The 19,242-nt window shown below is 48.3% G+C and overlaps 1 protein-coding gene across 1 annotated transcript; it reads left to right on the top strand.

Annotated features, from left to right (window-relative positions):
• Positions 1-794: 794 nt before the first annotated feature.
• Positions 795-18,088, top strand: Ets2 (ETS proto-oncogene 2, transcription factor). Its single transcript, XM_052158318.1, has 10 exons — positions 795-1,034; positions 4,632-4,703; positions 7,681-7,792; positions 9,539-9,658; positions 9,987-10,187; positions 11,687-11,770; positions 12,328-12,555; positions 13,432-13,695; positions 14,885-15,003; positions 15,926-18,088. The coding sequence occupies exons 2-10, from the start codon at positions 4,632-4,634 to the stop codon at positions 16,139-16,141; spliced, it is 1,416 nt and encodes a 471-aa protein (XP_052014278.1). The 5' UTR covers positions 795-1,034; the 3' UTR covers positions 16,142-18,088.
• Positions 18,089-19,242: the final 1,154 nt, after the last annotated feature.

Genomic DNA, 19,242 nt, shown 5'->3' with positions numbered 1-19,242 from the left:
TTCATATGCTATCTCTGGTATCAACCTAAACTTGATAAGGAACACAATAATATTCAATGTACACCTGGGCCTACGGATGAGTCACACAGGTTTCCAACCGTGGACTCGGCGCCTTCTGACCAAAAAAGGAAACCACACTCTGGTTTTTGTGCTTTGACCATGAGTTTGGGAGAGTCACGCTGGACTTGGCATGTAGTTGACCTGGTAGACTACCTTAAGTAGAACACCAGCGCCTTGAAGGATTAGTAAGACTAATAATAGACGGCGCTGAGACTCGGCTCAGCCCTAGGGGGCGCCAACCGCACTGAGGCAGTAGGAGGGGCCTCGCCAGAGTCAAGCGGCTGCGCCACGTTCAGCTCTTCTACTTGCGACTCTGCCACCCACCCACTTTGGATCTTCCTAACCCCACGTATGAGTCTTTTCACAACGGAAGGACCAGAAATCAGTACCCACACGTAGCCCCAAGCACAGGGCCAGCTCCACCGCAGAAGCCTAAACACCCAACCCAAGTGCCACCAGGGTCCCCAGCTCGGACCTTCAGACAGCCGTGCGCCAGGGGCGAGGGCGGATACGGCTCTGCCCTTCTAGCTGGACCTTCTGGGCACAAGGCCCAAACCGGGCCCCAGGAGCAGGGGGCCAGCAGGCAGGCGACAACGGGCTGCAGGGTCGCAGGGAAGGGCCCGGGAGCAGCGTGGATCCGCGCCTGCCGGAGCGCGCTCTCCTCCCACGCCGGCCTCGCGCTCGCTCCTCCTCCGCGCTCTCTCCGTCACCCCTGCTGTCCCCTCCCCCGGTCCCCTCCGGCCCTCCCCCAGCTCCAGAAGAGCGCGCGGCCAGGAGATCGGGCTGGTTACTTCCTCCACCGCGGCGCTGAGCACAGAGTGGACACCACCGAGGCCCGCCAGTCTCCGCCACCGTCCCCAGCCCCGCGCGCCCGGATCGGCCCTACGCCCTCGTCTCGCCGGACCTCGCGCACCGGGACCGCCGGGATCTCTTCTCCCCGCCGCCCTCCGGCTGGCCCTGCCTGCTGCGGCGCGGTAAGAGCGGCCCCCATGCGCGTTGGTCCTCCGGAGAGACTCCGCCCGGGGTGGGGTGTAGTGCGGGCGGCCCCTTCTCCCGCCGGGCGATCGCGCGTCCCGGAATCGCTCCGGCTGGTTCCTAGGCACCCAGTGGCCTTGGCGGGGGACTCGGGCACCGGGCGGGGCGCGGGCAGATAGCTTTTGTTTTGGGGAAGCCTGTGACCGCCCGGTGTGGTTCCTTCCCTGGGCGCGCGACTACGTTTCTCGGAGGGGGTTGTGAGGCACCTGGTGAGGTGGCCGAGGTAGCCCCAGGTTCAGGGTGACTTGAGTGGGGGAGGCGCTAGGCCTGGAAGGATGTGGGGGTGTCCGGCACCTGGAACACCTGGGAAGTTGTGGCTCCCCGGAACGTGTCACCTGCTTGGCCAGGTCTGGGTTCCCCTGGGCCCAGGGAAGCCAGCACGGGCCAGGGTTCAAGTAGGGGTGCTTGTGGCTGCTCTAGCTTTTATTTTCTCTTTAAAGCATATGAATGAAGGGGTAAACTAAAGAGTTTACGTATTTGACTTTTTTTTTTAATTTACTATTTAATCTCATAAGAGTTGTACTCGCTTGCACTCAATGTCAGGGGAGCCTAAAATAGTAGTTGACTCGCCACTTAGTTAGAAAGTAAAGCGGTGAGCAGTCCTGGTTGGAGACTGGAGTCATTTAATTCACCAGTTGAGAGAGCCTTGCTCCCTGCGGTGTAAGCTCCTGTTGTATATGACTGCCCACACCACCGCCAATCGGGAGACACATCTCACTGTTAAGCTTTTATTAAAATCTGAGTAATCTCGCAGTACAGTTAATGTGAACACCGCGCATCCCACAGGGAAATAGCCAAACTCTCAGATATGGAATTAGTCATTCATCTCTCTAAACTGATCGCTAAGTGAAAAGCAAACCAACCCTCTTTTTTTTTTAAATTTTTAACCTAAATTTACCTAAATATAAACCTATGTGCTCTTATATAAGTGATTACCTGTTCCAATAAGAATAGTTATCTGCGAAATTCGTGTTTAAAAACCTGACTATTCTCAGTCATTACATTTCTGCCGTTTTCTCCCATTTCTTGTTACTCTTTTTTTAGCCCCCACTCCCCAGTACCAAAAAGTCCAAACTTGAAATTGATTTATCTAGAGTCTTGACTTGTCCCAGGGGTTAGGAAGCACATCCAGTCAGATAAATGAACTTAAATTTGATTAGCCATGTGTCTGCCTGAAGCCATTTAGTAGAGGACTTTAATTCTACTTTTTTTTTTTTTAACAAAACTCATTAAAAGCCAGGCAACAAAGGAACCCTGTTCTGCAGCCAGTAATTACAGCTCTTTATGTGGGAGTGGGAGCCTCCCTTTTCTGCTTCTGTTTGTACACAGAAGGCAGGGGAGCTCTTCCTCAGTCTCTGAAGCTATTCTCTGCGCACATCTCGGAAAGTGAAAAATCACCTCGGAAAGTGAAAAATCACCTCGAAGTCCCCAAGTGTCTGTAACTGGGGAGACAGACAGTACTGTCCGACAGGCCCTGCAGGGACCATGTGGAAACCTCTGGCTCTGTTGCTGGTTTTCTGCGGGAGTCTTGTGTTTAGTCAACAGGTTACAGGGCGGACTCCATCCAAGTAGGCAATATGAAGTTCTCAGTTGGCCAGCATTTCACAGGGCTGAAGTGTGTCAGAAAGGCCAGGTTTAATCATATTTGTGTGCTCTCTGCTTCAGTGGGGCGTGGTAGGGAGAGCCTACTCAGGCATGGCTAGGGTTTAAGGCCCTAATGATCTGAGGTGTAAGCTCCATAGACACCACCATAGAAGTGTGACCCGGGCCAGTGACTCAATCTCATCAGTCCTCAGTTGCCTCAGAATAAGGTGATTTACGTTTGGAACCTGGACTCTCAGGATTGAGGCAGTGGGACTTGGGTCTTCACATCGGGAGTGAGGCATTCTGTCCTGGTGGCCTTCGTTTGTGGAGAGTATTAAACCCTCAGTGAGTATAGCTGAGATAATAAATCAAGGGAGAACCTGAACAAACGTGCCCGCTCTGGAGACTGCACAGGCCCTGCTGTGACCTTACCAGGATGGTGGCTCCTTCAAGGCATCTCAGCTTTTCTGGGCTACTTTAACCCCAATCTGCATATCTGAGCTCCCAGCAGCCTCCTCCAGGGCCTCTTTCTGCTCTCCTCACCTTTTCTCAAGGTGTGAGTGTGTGCACGTGTGCACTCGTACATGTCGGTATATGCATGTGAGTGTGTGTTCAGTGGGAAATTGTTAAGCCATCTGTCACCGGCCATAATGTTGACTATAAAAAGAGCACCAGAAAGAGGGATCAAAGCAAGTTAAATAATTCTTTGAGACTATGCTATCTGTTGCCTCTAGTGAGTTCTATCAGTTGCATGCTAATTTTAGTGACTGTGTGTGGTTAGCAGGTGGGTGCGCATGAAGTGGGGGGGAGGGCGGAGGCCTGGGGGTGCACACTCCACACCACGGAGCTATCGAAGGTAGCTCAGAGCCTGGGGCACAGGGAGCTGCCGGCCAGTGATGGTGATTTCTGGTGTGTGGAAATGAGACCCAGTGACCGGGGCCATCTAACACTCTGCTATTGTCGAAGGGCCTTCCTTCAGTTAACACGTCACTCGCTCACCTCATAACTACACATTAGTGCCCCAGAAAAAAATTCAAACTGTGGCAAGTCACATTTTGTTTTTTGTTTTGTTTTGTTTTGTTTTGTTTTGTTTTTTCCTTCATCGTGCTGAAAACAGCCTTAATGAGTCAAATTGATTTTACTATACTCAGTCATCCTAATGTATTCACGGTGTTATATAAGCACAAAGTAAATATTCCAAGTACTGAGCGATTTTTCTTTTTCCTACTAGCTCCTGAGATCTGATATGTATTCTTACTCAGAGCCTGTCTCCCTGCACAGTAGCCATGTTCAGTGCCAGTAGCCACAGGTGGCCAGATGCTGGCTGCTTGCTTGGTTGGTTGGTTTAATAATAAGCCCCTATTATTAAAGCAAGGTCTAGCCTCTTGTAGAAATGTAAGACGGTGCTACCCACAAAGGAGAGATGTTCTCAGATCACATACTCAGAGTCCAGGATCTGGGGCAGCGTGAGGGGTTGGGTGTTCAGGGCCACGTGCTTTGCATAGCTCAGAGAAGAATGGGTTTGTGTGCGTGCTGGCCTGACGCATGTGGGAGCTTCCAAGGCAGGGACCCCTCTGTGGCTTCTATGAGGGGCCGGGTTGAATTGACTGCCCCCTCCCACAAGGAGATGGTGGCTGGTGGCCCTGCTTGGCGCCACCTCGCCTCTCGCCTCAGCTGGCCATGGGTAGCACAGCCTCCCTGCTCAGCTATGCCAGGGTTCAGGGAAGCCCATGGAGTCTCACTTCTAACAGGAACTCTGTGAGACCCCTCCCCAAACTTTGTTATCTTTGAGAGCTGGTTGGCCTGGATCCCTTTTATATAAGAATTCCCATATTCGAGTGTGTAGACAGTGTTCCATATGGCTAAAGACTGAAGCCACCGTCAATGATGTTATCTTTAAGATGTGCTTCAATGGTAACCGCTAATTCTGTCTCGATTTTTTTTTTTTCAAGATGAATGACTTTGGAATCAAGAACATGGACCAAGTGGCCCCTGTCGCCAACAGTTTTCGAGGGACACTCAAGGTATGTGCTTCTTATTTAAATTATCTCGCCAGTTTCAGAAAACTATTAATAAAGAAGGAAAACCCATGGCACCCTGGGTTTTATATATCTTAGCTGTATGACTGATGAAATTGTCTACTCTCTTTGAGCCTCAGTTTTCTGTGCTGTCAAATGGGTATCTTGATGCTATTTGTACCTGTCCTCCAAGATATGAAAGTAGATCATTTGCAGATGAGTTCATCCCGAGGCTTCTTACAAATGGGAAAAAGAAGTCCCATGATTCTTAAAGAAAATAGCTGGGGAGACTGTTCCCCGTGTTTCCATGGCTGATCAAGAAGGCTGCTTGTTTCTGAACTTCCTTGCCTTTGTTTGTGTTTGTGCACATGCACCATGATACACACACAGAGGCAGGAGGATAGTTCATGGGAGTCAGTTCTCCCTTTACTTCTACCGTGGAGGTTCTGGGTTTGGGGTTTGGGCTTGACCCTGAGTGTCTTCACTGGTCAGCATCATCTTTCCCAGAAGGCTGTTTGACTTAAACGGAGAAGCTGAAGAGTAGGCATGGTGTGATGCTTCCGGGTTAGAGGGAGCCTGCTCTGTCTGCAGCAGCAGGCCAAGGCTGTTCTGCAAACCCCAAACAGACTAAAGACAGAGCTGGCTCCCTGTGGAGACACTTTCCGTGTTGTGGCTGTGACATGTTGTCAACTCCTTTTGGAACACTCTTGTAGTACAAACTGGTCATTTCTTGTGTAAGGGGGTGTGTTTGTGTATGGTGAGTGTGTGTGGTATGTGTGTGGTGTGTTTGTGTGGTATGTGTATAAGTGTGTATGTGTGGTGTGTGTGTGTGTGGTGTATGTGTAGTGAGTATGTGTGTGGTGGATATGTGTGATGTGTGTGTATATGTGTGTGTGAGTGTGTACATGTATATGTGTGGTATATGTGTGGTGTGTGTGGTGTGTGTGGTGGTATATGTGTATATGTCTGTGTGTGTGTATGGTGTGCATGTGTGGTATGTATGTGTGGGTGGTATATGTGTAGTGAATATGTATGTGGTGTGTTGTACATGTATGTGATGTCTGTGTATATGTGTGTGAATATGGTGTGACTGTGTGTGTGTGTGTGTGTGTGTGTGAAGAGGCTAGTGATAAGTATCTTTCTCTATTGTGTTCCATTTTATTTTTGACACAGCGTCTCTCACTGACCCTGTTGCTCTCAGCTAGTCTTGCCTGGGAATCCTGTCTCTGCTTTTCTAGGTCTAGGATCACTAAACTACAGCACAGTTTCTAGTGTTGGCTTTTGCCTCACCTCTTCTTTGAGGCAGGGTCTCTTGTTCTCTGCCTGCTGGCCCCAAGTTTCTGGGGGTTCTCCTGTCTGCCTCTCTTCCCAGCATGCTGGCGTTACAGGCCAGGGGTCCCTTGTGCAGACTTACATGGGTTCTAGGGATACTAAGGTGTGCGCTCCCGCTTGCCCAGACAGACCAGTGCTTTTCCCACTCCGCCTCCCCCCACCCCCCAGCTCCCTAAACCATCTTTAAGGACCTGTGTCTGGTGTAAACTATGGAGGCAGAACCTGGCACCGTTTTTTCTGTTTGATTTAGTCACGTGCCTAAAGCAGGGAGAAATGGTAAATGGCATAGGGAGTTAGTGTGATGGAGCAGAAGCTGTGCACACCCCTCTGGAAAAAGAGCCCTCTTTAAACTGAGAGAACATGCTGACGTCTGGTTTTGGAGAAGACAGTTCATTGCCAGAGTCTGTGTGGAAATGTGTAGCAAGGGTTTGCGCTGTTCTTTAACTTCCTGTTTTTTTTTTTTTTTTTTTTTTTAAGAACTTCCAGAGAGACACTTTCTAGAGGCCTGGGCAATGTTTGCGGGGAGGGTTTTAGTTTTTTGGTTTGTTTGTTTGTTGACATCTATTTAATATTTTACCCAAATCATCCCTGTATAATAAAATCCCAGGTTGAGGCCTTCATGTTCCTCTGTGGGCCTGCCCTCCCGGGTAGTTGTCCATCCTGGGGGGCTGAGGATTTGGGGCTGGGGCTGGCAGCCTGTCTGTCCTCTTGTGCAACAGGTCTGTCACTCGCTCTTCTGCATTTCTGGAATGAAGGCACGGTGTTGGGCTGATTTATTTGTAAATGTGTTACACGTTTCATTCACCCATGACTCAACATACAGGTCATTGTGTTACACATGATGTAGGATTTCCAGATTATGTTGGGAAATAGAACTTTTCTTCACATTTCCTAAACAAACCCGGCTGGAGTGGACCGGCCCTGCCTGGCCCTTATTCGTGCTCCTCCCATTCAGAGCTGCTGCGTTTCGGGTCTGTGAGATCACGCAGCCGTCCACACTTTCCAGGGCTTTATGTGTGTATCCGATTTTTCCTGAAAGATGCCTCTGAAAGCCTCCCTGTGGTTGAAGTTTCTTTCCTACAATCTTTTTTATTTTTTATTATCATGGAAAATATTAAGGTTGTTTTTCACAGATTACTATTGTCCGAACCACTGTGTGTTGAGGAGGAAGGAATTCCCTCGCAAGTGGTAGATACTTCAAAGGAGCCATCCAAAGATAAAAATAGCTCGTTATTGTTTTGATTTCCCATTTCTTCCCAGCCTACCCTTTTCAGTTGAATTGTATGACACCAAAACCCTTTGTCAGCTCAGGTTTTTCTTTTCCTACACAACCAATGCACCCAATCTGATGAAAGAGGTCTTGGTCTTCTCTGAAGACCTCTCAGTGTAGTCCTAAGATTCTGCTGTTCTTAGATGTATTTCATTTATTAAGTTGATTGTGCTGATAAAATAATCTTCCAGGCCATCTGGCCCTACGAGGTTAATTAAAGAGTGTAGAGTGAGATAGAATTGTTTGGATTACTTTGAGGTCATTGGCCTGTGTTACCTTAGAATGACTGATGTCATCAGAGCCCATGGCAGGGTTACTGTTGACTACTAAGGGAACTCGCATCCCGTGCGTTCATGTGGCGTTTCTCTTCTTTTCCTGCAGCGCCAGCCAGCCTTTGACACCTTCGATGGCTCTCTGTTTGCTATGCTCCCTTCCCTCAGTGAAGAGCAGACACTCCAAGAAGTGCCCACAGGCTTGGATTCTGTCTCCCATGGTAACTGTCCTCCACCCTGACAGATGGTGCACGGCTTCCCTCGGCATCCGGGTTAATAACGATGTGATCAGTTGATAGAGATAGACCATTCTCCAGCCAGGAATATCGATATCTTGAGCATTGGGTATGAGAAGTCTAATAGAAGCCTGGGCCCTGTGAGAAGACAGTCTTCCTCTGTGTGAATGAAGTGGTCATTGTGTGAGTGAAGGGTCATTCTGGTGTCTTCACAGGAAATTCCCACCTGTGAGCTGAGACCTGTCACTCAGCTCAGGACTCTGAGAGTCGTGCTTTGGTATTTTCAAACACTTCCTCATCTCCCTGGTGTCTTTTTCAAATAGACGGTAGTAGGCATTGAAAGGTATCAGCTTATAGGCAAACGCATGTGGACACACACATTCATTCACATAGACATGCACACAATGGACACACACACTCACATGCACACACATGGACACACACACTCTCACACACTTTTCCCTTCGAGTTTTGGGACCACAATTTCCTCTTGCTCCTCTTAACCCTTCATAGTTCAGAAGTAGTTCTCACTGCCATTCTTTACCCCAGTCAAAAGCCTGGCACATCACATCCATCCCTACAGTTACTTCATAGAGTAATTGGTTAGACACATTCCAGATCGATTTATCCTATCTATGAAGTGGGTGCTCAAACACACGGGCCACAAAGATCAATTCAAGATCCGGTGCTTTCGTAAGTGTGGTGTCGTCTGGCAGCCATTGATCGTTCCAAAACTTCTGAGAGCATCAGAAAAGATTCCTTTCCAAAAAGAGTTGTGGGTGTGCCTGTTTTACCGTGCAGTGTTGTCTGCACCTGACGTGCCCGCCTTCCTTTGCCAGTCTGCTTAGCTTACTGGACACAGCTCCCATCAATCATGGCCACTGAAGACAGCCAGGGACGATCCAGTCTTTTGACATTGCAACCTGACATTGTCATCATCGAGGCCATGCTTGATAACCATGCAGTCAAGTTACAAAAAGTAAAACCTTGTGCCCTGAATATGTCTGACAGTTTTGTGTTGGACTACGTTCACGGTGGTCCTCGTCTGTGCACAGGCTGTAGGCTGCAAGGTTGGACACTTCTGAAGCGTTTTTGAACAAAAAATGTGAATTTTTAAATTTTAAATACATTTTAGGTAGGAATGGTATCTGTGCATCTCTGCTTTATGAAGCTTTGTAAAATATTTAATTTTTATTTTAAAAGTTTAACACACACACACACACACACTCACACATGACGACTTAGTCAGGCTGACTTGGAACTCACTGTGTAGCCCAGGTTACCTCATTACTCTCCTGTCTCCCAAATGCTGAGATTTCAGCTATGTACCATCAAACTCATTTTTATTCTGGATTTTCCTTTCCATAATTGGAGTGATTCTAAGAATTCTAAGAAGCACAATGGGTTTTGCCTCCTAACGTCTTTAACTTTTTTAAAAGAAAAAAAAGTAGCATGTCAAATTCTATCTCTGTGATTACTGTATTAGAGTCTACTTTTTAAAAATCTTTCCTTGCTTGCCTTTGGAGTTTTCTATTTGGTAATACTGGTTATAGTACCTCCTGCATGCTAGGCAACTACTCCAGCACTGAGTGGTACCCCGGCCCCCCAGCTGGATTCTGTTAAGGAATCGTGTCAAGATTTGTGATCAGGGTTCTCCGCAGACTGGGGCTTGTCCTAAGCTTCTGTCGCTGTTGCCACCTGAGTCTTGACGTCCCTGTTGTCTCTCTCTAGACTCTGCCAGCTGCGAGCTACCTTTGCTCACTCCCTGCAGCAAGGCGGTGATGAGCCAGGCCTTAAAAGCCACCTTCAGTGGCTTCCACAAGGAGCAGCGGCGTCTCGGCATTCCCAAAAGTAAGTGCTGCGCTCTGAGGCTGGTGCGTCCCTGGAGGACACATGCACGAGTGGGACTGGTTTGGCGGGCCTGTCTTTAAAATGCTCCTGGTTACCTTGCAAGAAATGTAGCTGCCCTGAGCCCGAGGACTACTGCACAGCTAACTCCACACTCATTAAACACCAAGTGCCATCGGTATCTTAGAACACGCCTGTGTCACAGCACGGTCGTGTCTTGTTCGTTTCCTGATTTGGGGCTGCCTAGGCTTGGTGAATGGTTGAGGGCCACATGCCCTCCTGGTCTTCCAGATGTTCACTGGCGGTGTTCTCTCCCACCCTTCCTGCACAGACCCCTGGCTGTGGAGTGAGCAGCAGGTGTGCCAGTGGCTGCTCTGGGCCACCAACGAGTTCAGCCTGGTGAACGTGAACCTGCAGCGGTTTGGCATGAATGGCCAGATGCTGTGTAACCTCGGCAAGGAGCGCTTTCTGGAGCTGGCGCCTGACTTTGTGGGTGACATCCTCTGGGAACATCTGGAGCAGATGATCAAAGGTAAGGCGCAGGACTCAGGAGGTGGGGACTCAGGGAGGTGTGCCCTTCCACCTCAGGCTGCCCAGTGTTACAGTCCACTGCCTCAGAACACCCCCCAAGCGAGTCAAATGGGGAGGTGATGACGGACCTTCATTCCACGGAGGGAAGTGTGTACCATGTTCGTGGAGTGCCAGGTGTAGCCACAAGGCAATAGCCTGAGTCACCAAATTGCTGTCTGTTGCCAGGCTGTACTGGTTGTACCAGCTCAGAGCACCTTGGATATGTAGGCCAGCCAGGGTGCCAGGTGGGTGAACTCACGAGGAGGGCTAGAGAGAGACGGGGTTGCCTCAGCGTAAGGCAGCACCCTCAGATCATTGTAGGTCTGGTAGGAAGTGACTCCAGTCCACTGAGGATTTGGGAGATCGGGTTGTTAACTGATCAACTTGTATATACACAGAAATGTTAAAAGCAGAGACTGGACTCAGAAGTCTCACCAAGGCTAGAGACGCTCTTGTCACCAGCCTTAAAGATCAGTGAGGCCTGCTTAAAAGATACCTGGGTTTAAGTGAGGGTCACTAAGACTAACTTAAGCTAAAACAAGGAAACAAAATAGTTTAGTACCATGGTTAAACTTTTGTTTTTGTTTTTTGGGGTTTTTTTTTTTGGTTTTTTTGGATTTTGGTTTTTTCCAAACAGGGTTTCTCTGTATAGCCCTGGCTGTCCTGGAACTCACTCTGTAGACCAGGCTGGCCTCGAACTCAGAAATCCGTCTGCCTCTGCCTCACAGAGTACTGGGATTACAGGCATGCACCACCACCTCCCGGCTAAACTTTCAACATAAAAACTCAGAATTTCATTTGGGATTCTGCTCCAGGCTGGTTTAGTTATGCTTCCTAAAGGCCCCCCCCCCCCCCAAAAAAAAAGAACCTGACTTTAAAAGACTACCTGATTCTTAGGGAGCATGGACTGGTCTTACTTGACACGTTTCTGGGAAGCCATTTATGTGGCTGGCTTTTGTTCAGCGTGTGTGTGTGTGCGTGTGCGTGTGCGTGTGCGTGTGCGTGTGCGTGTGCGTGTGCGTGTGCGTGTGCGTGTGTGTGTGTGTGCTGCTTAACTTCAAGGAATGGTATGTGTGATTGTGTGTTCCTAGTAGTTACTTACACAGAACACACACTTTCCGTGTGGGCCTCAGGACATCCCTGATCAGCCTGGAGAGGACGTGAAGCCTCCCAGAGAGCAGGAACCAAGTCCCTTTCCTTTACCCATTGTTTTCTCAGCCCCAGGACAGATGGTTCTTCATAAACACACAAACCGGGTTGTTTTAGACAGTGACATCATTTTGGAAGACTTATCCCAGATTATTAGAAAAATATCTTGTAATTTTAAACATAAGAGGACTGAACTAAAATGGAATGTGAAGCGCCGGCGGTGAGGCGAGTCGCCCCGGTATCCACATGACTGGAAGTCGAAATATGGCTCTCCTTGTGGAGTTTTCAAACTGCATCTTCTCTCTTTTTCAGAGAACCAAGAAAAGACAGAAGACCAGTATGAGGAAAACTCACACCTCAACGCAGTTCCTCATTGGATCAACAGCAATACATTAGGTCAGTCGGGTGATTGTGCCTGAAGATCTCTGGTTTTGGTCTCTCCAGCTCCTCAGATAGCCTAGACCTACACTTTTCCTGTGGTGGCTGCACAAGGCATTGATCCACTAAGCAGCTGAAGTGTGATGGGCCCTCATAAAATGTTTAATGAGAATCTAAGGCTCTGACTAACTCAGAGATCTTAAAATGAAACCAAGAATATATACTATTCCTTGATGAGTTAGGATGCTCTTTATATATTGCGGTGACCACTGCTATGCTGGGTCACTTGTTCCGTGACTTTTTTATGTGGCCCTGGAAAGCTTAGCATTGCTTAAGTGGCTCGTATAATCTCTAGGAGGCAACACTGCTCCAGACCATTTTAACCATAAAGAGGGAGAAGGCAGTAGACACTAATGGGGTATGACAGAGGAGGTGGCCAGAAAATGCGTGGAAACCTCACTGTGTCCTGGACTCTTGCACCCGGATACCTGTCACAGACCGGGTCCTCTGGGTGTGGGTCTAGCCATGGGAATGCTGAGTGTGCCCTCTGAGGTCTGACTCATCCTTGTCTTCAGGCTTCGGCATGGAGCAGGCTCCGTATGGAATGCCGGCACCAAGCTACCCCAAAGACAGCCTCCTGGACAGCATGTGCCCGCCGCCGCCGGCCACGCCTGCAGCTCTCGGCTCTGAGCAGGAGCTCCAGATGTTGCCCAAGTCTCGACTCAACACTGTCAGTGTCAATTACTGTTCCATCAGCCAGGACTTCCCCAGCGGCAACTTGAATTTGCTCAACAACAGTTCTGGTAAGAGAACATTCTAGAATAAGGTTATTGGTTTATCCTGGAAGCCAGTCAGGATGAGAGATGTTTGGTAAGCACTTGCTGTCTTCGGCCATTGGAGATGGAGGTTAAAGGACTAGGCCACCTTCCAGATGACTTTCCCAAAAAAACAGACTTACGACCTGTTTGAAACCCCAGTCCTGGATCTGTCAATATCGAGTGAGCAACACTGAATAGCTAGAGGACTTTAAGCTAACTTCCTCGTGGTACAGTACTCTGCTCAGACACGTGGGAATATGCTAGGTTCCTTTTTAAGGGTGTAACATACATAGTCCATACATTCGTAGGTGTGAGATTGTACATTCGGTTGAATTAACGGGGCTATGTACTTCTGTGTTAACCGCCGTTCGCACGGAGGCAGAGTTTCTAGCCATTTGTAAGGTTTCTCCCTATCCCTTCCCAACCCTCTTCACAAGAGCGACCCATTTTCCTTTGTGTTGTCACGGATTGGCTTTTGCCCATCTGAGATGTCACACATGGGCTTTGGCTGAATGTCTTCTTTGGGGTCTGTCTTTTGCGTCTGGGTTTTATCTGTACTGTAGCATTTGCTCTTTCTCATGATCCTTGACTGTTTTACCACGAGGCTACATTTTATCCATCCTTCTGTTAGAGGAAGATTGTTATTTGCATATAAAGTTGTCTGAGAAATTAGTGCCTGAGTTTAAGGGTACTCAGAGGAGGTCTCAATGCTGCTGTCCCTGCCGTGTGTATAACTGCATTAGGGGTGGTTAGCAGGGATGTCGGAGTTGGGAACATGATGCTCCTGAATGGATAACCCAGGGGTACCGACTCTCCTCACATCCTGGAGGGGTCTCAGCATTGTTTGCTGTTTTTTCCCAGGAAAACCCAAGGAGCGCGACTCTCCAGAGAACGGTGGGGACAGCTTCGAGAGCTCCGACTCCCTGCTGAGGTCTTGGAACAGCCAGTCTTCCCTACTGGATGTGCAGCGGGTACCTTCTTTCGAGAGCTTTGAGGAGGACTGTAGCCAGTCTCTGTGCCTCAGTAAGCCGACCATGTCCTTCAAGGACTATATCCAAGAGAGGAGTGACCCGGTCGAGCAAGGCAAACCAGTTATTCCCGCAGCAGTGCTGGCCGGCTTCACTGGTGAGTGAGCACTCTGGGCCCCCACAGGTTCCTGTGTGACCAAAGCTCCCACCACGCCTCCCCAGGCCTTGCCTGTGATACACACTCTGAGGCTTGCTGTTCACAAAGCCTATAGGGCCAGGCTCGCAGAAGTTAGGGTTGGGGGTTGAGGGACGATTCCCAGGCCACACCCTTTACCTGGGACGGGAGGTGGAGAGGTAGGACAGCGAACAGACTCTGATCCTGGCTCTGACTCACACTCTGGATCTCCAGGAATGTAAACTGGCCTGGGGAAGGGCAGGAGCTGGCTCAAGGGATGAGGGCACTGTTTACCCCTCTTGGCCTCAAACCATCCTAGAGAGGACAAGAGAGCTCTTCTAGGCAGAGAGCAAATCTTAGAGCTGTTTTTAGAACCAGACAGTTTTAAAACTGGGGCAAAGATATCAAGAATGTTCGTTTTCTTTCCTCCAGATGTCTTTAAATAGATCCCCTTTCCTTATGCTAGCCACAAAAAGCCACTGTGGATTTTAAAAACCCACTTTTAAAGATACGAGATAAAAATGAGGATGTTGGGATTTTTCTTTTCATCGTCAAAAACAAACAGCTACTTATATGTATAAAAATTCATAAAGGGGTTTAAACCTAAGGCTGTTGTGATACCTAGGAGTCCAAGAACTGCTAAGGAAAGCCCACAGCATTAGGAGTATCTACCGAGATGGCAATAGTACTGTTTGTTGGTTAGACCCATGGTATTAGCATGGGTAGTGTGTCCCAGCCTATGGCCCGTGGTATTAGCGTGGGTAGTGTGGAAACCCACTGGTGAATCCGTTCAGAGGTGACAAATCCCAATGGCCACCCAAGTGAGTCAGCTCAGTCTGGTTCAGTCCGAGGCCTCGCTGTGCTTCCCTAAAGCCTTTTATATCTGAGGGGAAGGTGACAGCTTAGGATCAGATCTCAGCTTTCCTTCCCTAAACCATGACAGGAACCCAAGACAAATTGCTGCACATCCTTAAGAGAGACAGGGCGACAGAAAAGCCTCTTTCTCAGCGTGGTAGCTCTGAGTGCCCGTGGAGCAAAGACAGATAGTTGTCAGTGTAGGTCACCCCTGTGTGTTCCATGCAGTGAGTCTCAGGTTTGCTTATGGGCCATCCCTATGATCAGATCCCTGATGACCTCAGACTGCCCTGTAACCTGCCTCCCTTTACCCCAGGAAGCGGACCGATCCAGCTGTGGCAGTTTCTTCTGGAGCTACTCTCTGACAAGTCCTGTCAATCTTTCATCAGCTGGACGGGGGATGGATGGGAGTTCAAGCTTGCTGACCCCGATGAGGTACGGCCGCTGACTGGCGCTCTCAGTCAATCCATCACGTTGGGTTCTAAAGCCAGCCCTGGGTACAAGCAAAGCCAACAGAGCCCACAAGAGCCCTCTTCCACCAGCAATCAGTCCCTGGCTCTTAGCTGCAGCTGCCGCCTCGTGGGTCAATAGACCTGGTGTTCATTGGGCAGCGTTCTCCCTCTGTGAACATGTCTGTCAGACATGTGACTGTCAGCAAGCTCTAGAGGGAGCTTGCCTTTGTCCCTAGTTAGACAAAGCACAGCAGCCAGCAGCCTTCAGGGTTGGCATTGAGGCTCCCTGCTGGAGAAGACTTTGATAGGCATGATGCCAGCCATGCCAGTAATCTGTCACCCCCTCTGTGTCTGGAGGAATGGACGTGGCTCTCCCACATCTTGAAATGTGTCTCAGCAGGTGGAGTGGCTGCCTAGCTTGCCCATAGCTGTAGGTTCCATCCCCAGCGCCACATAAATCTGGTGTGATGGCACATGCCTACTTGTAATCACAGCACCTTGGGTGTGGAGGGGGGTTGGGAGGACTGGGGGGGGAGCTGGAGGGTGAGAACTTCAAGGTCATCCTTGGCTTTACAGTGAGTTCCTGACCAGCCTAGGATACAAAAGACTTTGGCTTTTTAAAAGATAGAAAGGGTAAAAACTTGAAATAAGAACTATGGGGGGGGGGGCACTCCTGGTTTCAAATGGCTGGTCTAGGAGGCTGTGCTGAGATGGAGCTGGGGACAGGGACAGGGATGTCACTGGCCCTTGTACAGGGAAACATCTGCATGCATTTATAGAGACCCAGACTGAGCATCTGTCTGTCCCAGCGACTGTATTCTTCAGGGTGAGCACCTGGGATAGGGAGCCAGTCATGATCCAAGAGAGGACACGGGTGACTCTGATCTTTCTGTGTCTTCCCAAAGGTGGCCCGCCGGTGGGGAAAGAGGAAAAATAAACCAAAGATGAACTATGAGAAGCTGAGCCGGGGCTTACGCTACTACTACGACAAAAACATCATTCACAAGACATCAGGCAAGCGCTATGTGTACCGTTTCGTGTGCGACCTGCAGAACTTGCTGGGCTTCACTCCGGAGGAACTGCATGCCATCCTGGGCGTCCAGCCTGATACAGAAGACTGAGGTCCTCAGGACCACCCTGAGCCAGCCCCGGGCCCGGGGACTGAGTGGGAAGCCCGTCCTGACCCACTTACTCCAAAGACACATGGGAGGGCAGGATGGAACCCCTCTGGGGAGAGCCACCAAGCAGCAGTGGCCCTTCATCCACGCCTCTTCCACAAGCCAACACCCCGTGGTGGTGGAAACCGGCATAGCCTCTCTGTCCTGTATGAGACCCTGAAAGGAAGAGTCTCCGGGACGCCACCGTGGCACGGAGCAGGGCCGTGTGCAGATCACAAATCGTCGTGGCTATTTGAGATACTCCAGGAAGCCAGCATGTGGTGGATACATTGTATTCCCTTTGGCCTTTTGCCTCCAGGAGTAGCAAATGGGAAAAGCCACCTCGCTTGAGAGGGCCGGGCAGGTGGAGGGCGTGATTGTTCCATTTCAGAAGTCAGTTTCTTTGTATATACTATTGTATCTTATAATTGTCCGAATCCTCCAACCGTTCTATTTAACAGAAATTGTATATTGTATTTAAAGTAATTATAACTTGTCTGAATCAAGAATGCAGATACCTGATAGGTTATCTTTTTTTTTTCACTAGTACATAGGAACGTCATTTTACACAGATTTAATCTCTTAGGGGCCAACTGAGAGAAATTGTAATACTCTGTTTTTGTTTTATTTACCAGCAGGAATGGGGTCTGAAGGATGATCCTGGTTTTCATTTTTGTTTTGTTCTGTTGTTAATGTTGCTCATTATCTGGCCAGGACTTTGTATATTGGTTTTGTCTTTTTTTTATAAGAAACTTAATATTATTTGAGGGTCTGTACGGCCCCTCTACTCTCTCCTGGACTGTAAAAGCTGTAAAGCAGTATTTTTCCTTGACAAACGGCACATGTTTTCCACTTCCCTGCATGCCTTAAGCCAGTTTATACACAGATTATTTTATTTTTTTGGTGTAACCATGTTTTCCAAGCAAAAACTCCCCTCCCCCTAGCCAGTCCTTCCCATCCTTTGCCCCCAAGGTATTCTGTGTGACTACAATAAGAAGACTATTTTTGGAAATATATGACTCCTTTTCAGATATCAGAAGGGATTTATGTAGCAGCTATTTTTACTGCAAAAGTAACTCACTGGAAAAAAAAATGCAATTTGTACGAAAGCTTTATTTTTATCTTAGTCCCGTAAAGGGAGATGTGTCGGGTGGGTGGGGCTGAGGGCAGTCAGGAGGGATCTTCCATCAGCCTTGACTGTAAATGAAGCCTTATGCTTCCTGTCTCACTGACCTGCTTTGTCTCTTACCATCTGGGCTGCATGCTCCTCTTTCTGCTCTGTGTGCTCAGAGTGTTTGCTCCTTTTATTTTATTTTTTTGGCCATGGATACCCAGAAGCACGGACAGGGCAAGCGTGCTGGGAAACGGTATATTGGAGCAGTTCCGTATGCAGTTCTTATCTGGTGAAGAGCTAACACCACCATGAGACACACTGCCCCCCCACGCTTTCACCCAGGCATACAGTTTCCAAAGTAGACGGGCTTTACCATGTATCAGCACAGTGGCCTCTGACCAACAAGTGACATTGATAAAGAGCTGTTATACCATGAGACCACACAGGTGGTGCAGGACCAGCTGGGACCTGCTGTGCCAGCACTGGGATGTCTTGGCCTGCATACCCGGAGAGATATGCTTTGCGGTTAAGCACAGGGACCTGTTTGTCGCTGGGACATCTGTGTGTAATATAAACAGACTTGGGACTAGGAACATACTCTCCTCAGAAGCTCAATCCTCAGTCGAGCCACATGAAATTGCAAAGTTTAACCTGAGTTTTGTTAGCCAAGATGACAGTTTTACATGGTTGAATCTAACAGTCATGGAAGTCCTCAGAAGTCTTTGGCGTGGTCTTAAGTATGAAGGTTTTGTAACTTGGCCTTCTTTTTCTCAAATAAAGTATTTGGTTTATGACAATGCCTCTTTGTAATGTTGGCTCCTTAGAATATTCCTTCTCCCTCTCCAGTTCCCACACAAATGAGGTAGATGAGGATTTGAACTCATTCCATACCCTCGTCTGCATGACATGAAAGTCCAGTCTACAACTCATTAATCTAGAAATAAGATGGAATCCACTGAGCCCTTCCTTGAGGAATTAGGAGGAAAAAAATGTTTATAGTGAAAAATCTACAAGGGAAAGGATTAGAGGTTTGGAGAAAGAAGAGGTTTTAGGAAGCTTGTGTGAAATGCTAGACTCTGAGATTGAAGCCTCTTTGTCATTTGAAGCCACAGTGCCATTTCTCTTGATGGAGTTCTGATAATGGTGAGCTGACAATGTGGCTGATAGTCTCAGTGCCTGCTCTGGCTCCCAGGACACAGTCTACAAAGATACTGAGAAACCACACCTATGCCTCCCTCCTCACAAGTCTCCCAATGGTGACAGGTGACAGTATTAACGCTCAGCAGGGGCTGAATTCAGTGCCCCATACCCCTCCAGGGAGCTGGTGGCAAACACCTGCAAAACACCAGCTGGTTATTGTATTACAAATTAAAATTTTAACATTGAATCAGAGCAAGAGAGGTTAAGAGCACTTGTTGCTCTCTCAGAGGACCTAGGTTTGGTTCCCAGCACCCACCTGGCAGCTCATAACTATCTCAGTTCCAAAGGATACAACACCCGCTTCTGTGGCAATGGAAACATATGGTATACATACATGCAGACAGTTTCTTTTAATGTTTAGAATTCTCATTTTAAAATCACATACATTAGCCTAATAGCACTAAAGTTTTTTTTCAAGTACATTATAGAATTGTTTCCTACACATCTCTAATATTTGAGCTCTTGTATCTTAAGTATGTAAAGAAAATCAGGCCTAACAGATTCATAATCAAATCAAGGAAGACCTCTCAACGGCTGTCAGATATTGTAGTTATTCTATATGATACTGTAATAGACATGGTAACAAAAAGTGAACTGTGGTCAGAAAAAGCCACATAGTAGCTTATTGCTACTGCGTTCTACCACATCAGTCCATTTTGGATCCTTGCCCCTGTGTGATTTCGTAACTGCATTCATTATTTGCAAAATACATCTTCAAGTGATAACACAGGTTAGCAGATATTGTCAAAGG

This window comes from Apodemus sylvaticus, chromosome 15 (assembly GCF_947179515.1).
Source record: "Apodemus sylvaticus chromosome 15, mApoSyl1.1, whole genome shotgun sequence".
Classification (NCBI taxonomy): Eukaryota; Metazoa; Chordata; class Mammalia; order Rodentia; family Muridae; genus Apodemus; species Apodemus sylvaticus.
Note: the sequence above shows the minus strand (reverse complement) of the source record. Positions and strands in the feature narration are given on the sequence as shown.